This window comes from Metarhizium robertsii (assembly GCF_000187425.2).
Source record: "Metarhizium robertsii ARSEF 23 chromosome Unknown MAA_Scf_19, whole genome shotgun sequence".
NCBI lineage: Eukaryota > Fungi > Ascomycota > Sordariomycetes > Hypocreales > Clavicipitaceae > Metarhizium > Metarhizium robertsii.
This window is the reverse complement of record NW_011942159.1, coordinates 50,580-55,032: the sequence shown is the minus strand read 5'-3', so window position 1 is coordinate 55,032 and position 4,453 is coordinate 50,580. Positions and strand designations below refer to the sequence as shown.

The window sequence follows — 4,453 nt, the reverse complement described above, 5'->3', positions numbered from 1 at the left end:
CGAACGAAAGTGCCCATGTATGAAAGGCCATCATTACCACCACTATCTCTGGCGCTATAACACATATACTTGTATAAATACACGTGATATATGCCGGTATAAAAAACAGTTTTAGATAATTGTCTTGCTATCCTTGAGGAAGGAAAGTGATGGGGAAATCTTTCGCCCTATCCTTAGTCGGTGGCTGTCCCCCTATGTCATGGCCCTAGCATTGAAATTTGGCAATTTCCTAATGGCCAATAAATGCTCTCAAATCCAATCTCAAGGTTCACGACTCTTGCTCATGTACCCCCCGTGGTTTTCTGCTTCATCTCTATGCAGTCCTAGGCCTTATCGCCGTTCCATTAAATCGCGGGTAACCGTTGCCTGAGTCCATTGTCACCATTGACCTACATCCGTCTGAAACAAATTTTGTGACAAATAGTCACGCGTTACAGAAGAGGTCATTCACCCTGTATTCGTCGGCCTTGCCGAAATAATTAGCTGACTCGTTTTGCTGCGGATAATAAGTAAGTAAGTAACACCTAATTCCAACGATGTCGCGAGTAGTGCATGGTCTTTCAGGAGCCACAGCAAACAGTGGTGTTGTTAATGTATCAGCTTACTACGCCTCTGCGACAAAAGCCCCGCAGCATGAAAAAAGATCAATATGTACTACACGAACACGCTTTATCCATTTTAGTATCCAGTACAATGGACAACCATTTAAGACCACAGTGTGACGCATAGGCTGCCATATAATCTACATACCGAAATGACTAAACAGCTTCAGTGGCAGCGACCAGCATGGACCGTACTAGAGATATTCGATCAGTATATACGGTGCTCCTGCTCCTTGCATTTTCACTATGCTCTTGCTTCTTATATTTCCAAAGACCACATCAAAGTAATGGCCACCCCAGTGAGCCAGTATTAAGCATGGAAACAACTTATGCCTATCCTTTAGGCGTTGATCCAGTCATCTACAACCTGCCCGACGATGGCACCGCCAATACGAGCAACCTTCGCCCAACACAGATTAGAGGCCGCATTTTTGTGCCCCAGAGCCTGGGCAGAGATGGCTCGACTCCAATAATTGTCCTTTTCCCCGGTAGGCATGCTGATTGTCGGCACTTCATAAGTGTCCCAGACTTCGGGCCATATCCCATGGACAACGAATTTGTCGACAATGAAGGAAACTGCCCAGAAGGCTCCACGATTGTGGAAAGCTATCGCGGATTCGACTATCTTGGCCGGTCGCTTGTTGCTGATGGTTATATTGTCCTTTCGATGGATCCGCTAATGCTCAATAGAAACCAGGAAGTTGCGGAGGACGCGTACTTGATCAGAGCCCGGGCTCGGCTGCTCTTGCGTACTCTGGAGAAGCTGGAACTCTGGAATAAAAGCCCGGACGAGAGCAAAAGGATACTCGGTAGAGATATTTCTGGGTCTGTTAATACAACAGCCATTGGTTTGATGGGGCATTCACGTGGTGGCGCTGCCGTCCGGGTAGCTGCCAACTTAATTATGACACCAGGGTTACTAGGGTTTAAGGAAAGAATTAGCTGGTCTTCGAAGCTAGATTCCAGAATAATGGCTGTTTGGGAAGTGTCTCCTTTTGATGGGCCTGAAGGGGGGGAGAGTGTGGCTGTTGTCGGACCAGCGTGGGGTCTCCTCGCATCGGGCTGCGAGGATGACTTAGTCAACTTTGGTAAGGGTTGACCAGTGCACATTCCACATACCAGTATCTGAGGATGCTAAGGTTCTGCCAGTCATTTCCACATCCCTCTGATCTTCTGTCATTTTAGCTCGGATGTATTTTTTTTTTCTTGGTATATTGCTGACGGCCGTGATAATAGCGTACTTGAGCCTCTATCGGCGGCAATCGCGTCTCAATGGTGCGCCAAACTACTTTGTAACCGCATATGGTGCGAATCACAACTTTTTCAATACCGAGTGGTCGAAGGTATTTAATTTCTGCTTAGGGGATCAACAGGTTACATATGACCCCTTTGCACCTACATTTCAATACCCTCTGGGAAAGGGACAAAGCATAGATGTCCCGCTTGTGATGCAATCCAGTTCCCAGCAGGGGTTGCTAGAACGGACACTCTCTACATTTATGAATGCCCACCTTGGTGGTAGGACTAAAATATCGTTTGCAAGCGAATTGATATCAACGGCAAAGTATGTGCTGCTCTCTGCGAATCTTGGTTGGTGATACCGTGATCTGTGCTAACGGTTCAAGGAACTCCCCTCACGGCGTAGTGTCGAATGTCGAGATCGGGTTATCGAATCCCAATCTGGCATCTTCAAGAATCCTACAGTCGTTCGCCAGTACTAGCGGTATTGTGATTTCTCCGACAAGTGACCAATACGTTTGCTCCTTCATGGATCACGCTAAGAACCAATTTCCTTCCTTCAAAGAAGACGTAAAGAAGTTCGGTTTGCCGCGTAACCTTGCTACCACGAAAATAGCAACACCGCTGCAGCTGGTCACCGATGCAGATTACGATGACGGCGTTGTAGTGGGCCTGCCTCTGGCGAACTTGTCCTCTATATTCGTTCCCTTTGACAATACCATCCGTCCAGTGACCAGCACCGACAACTGCGAAATTCAGATTGACATTGCTCGAAGAGACCCATGTGTTCATGCTGCTTCTGGAGTAGCTAATGACTGTGGCGGGCCGCAGACGCTCAATGTCCAAGTCTATGCCGGCAATACAATGTCAAACACGGTCTCATTGAAATCCCGGTATAGCGTTGAGTTTGCTCCATACGATGTGAGTTCTCCATTGTCCTATTTTGATGTCGATAAACTATGTGGATTGATACCATGCTTATCCGCCTACACACCCGCCCTCTGTCTGAGCCTCGCTAATATGGGGGGCAGATGCTGTCGGCAGACTACAGTGTATCTGACATGGCGCTCCTGCGGGTTGTGTGGGAAACCGTGTCACTGAAATGCCCAAAGCAAAATGACGGAGCCGGTCTTAATATAACAGTCACGGTTCCACCGGGTGAAAGAGCTCTACCGAGGACGAAGGCGTCATTTTTGTACCTGGGAACAGTCCGCCAAGTCATTGGAAGAAGTGTCAGATTGCATCGTGCGGGTGATGAATAACACTGTGCCCGGTCTCCAACCGTAGGGCTTAGAACAACAAAGATTGGATGCCCTCAAAATGATGGATAAGGTCGTCTTCATTGATTGAACAGGAAAATCTTGGTGTAATCGCTAATTGTCACCATAACTGTTGTGAATGGACAAAGATAGCAGAAAAACGCCATACTGAGGGGTAAAGGCTCGGACGAAAGGAAGTACTTGGTATTTAAAGAGCCTGCTAAAAGAGTGACCCAAAAAGACAGAACGAGCATAATCAACTGATTTTACCCGATAGACAGTATTCCCAGTGATTTGTGCCGCCGTATTTCTGACAATTAAGAGTCTCATTCGCATCTCGAGCCACTGGCACAACACGTATGAGATACGATTGTCACGTTATGAGACTCATGCTAACTAAGCTTCTTCATAAAATTAAGGCAATTAATAGGGGTGCTACATCAAATTACTACGCGTGCTACACCTTACGGGTGCTACACTTTTTCCAGGCTCCAATTGGCCTAAAATGGGACCAGCTGGCGGTCGACCCCACACAAAGCGGTGAACACAATTGCGCTACATTACGTTCTAACAGTTGACGAACTACCTACTGAGTGTGGCCCAACTCATTTTTGGCTGCATTCCGTCATGATGTAGCCTAGCCAGCGACGGATGACCAAAAAATATTGGTGTCCGGACAATGGCCGCGGTTGCATTTGTGTAGAAATTGATGAAGCTAATTGGACTTTTGCGACGGCTGATGTTGGCGATATTAATAGTTGGTGAAAGCATTGTAGAGCTTCAAGGCAAAGTACTCGACAAGGTAGGGCAATGACGATGGAAATAGTGTAGATGAAGCAACGTGCTGAGAGGTTGGCGTTTTGGCGGGCATATGGCAACCAGTGGCAGAATTTAGTACCTACCTCCTGCACTAACAGATCTGATTCGGGCCAATGAGAGGCTTCAAAAAGTGTAGCACTCGTAAGATGTAGCACGCGTAGTAATTTGATGTAGCACCCCTATTAATTGCCTATTCTTGTTGTTCCGAGTGCTGCAGACTCCGTCTGCAGCTCTCTATTTAATATTAAAAACTTCCTTTCGTCCGAATCCGTTTTTCGGTAACTAAAGTCATGATAACCGACATTATGACAGATGGAAATTACACCAAGTTTGCGTGTTCTTATCAACAGAGGCAGTTTTATCCGACAACGATGGCACCCACAGAAAAACCATGCAAAATGATCCTCTAAGGACCAGACGAGTGGGAGTCCTGGAGTGAAAAGTTCAAAGCTCGAGCTATCAGCGATAATATCTGGAAATATGCCAATCCAGACACAGATGATGAGCTTGAGGCAGGGTGTCCTTCCAACCAAC

The 4,453-nt window shown here is 46.8% G+C and overlaps 1 protein-coding gene across 1 annotated transcript; it reads left to right on the top strand.

Moving 5' to 3' along the window:
• Positions 1–918: 918 nt before the first annotated feature.
• Positions 919–3,103, top strand: MAA_10157 (uncharacterized protein; the record flags this gene model as incomplete). Its single annotated transcript, XM_007828155.2, has 5 exons — positions 919–1,690; positions 1,839–1,945; positions 1,976–2,166; positions 2,228–2,762; positions 2,873–3,103. 5 exons carry the CDS (start codon positions 919–921, stop codon positions 3,101–3,103), a joined length of 1,836 nt encoding a protein of 611 aa, XP_007826346.2.
• Positions 3,104–4,453: the final 1,350 nt, after the last annotated feature.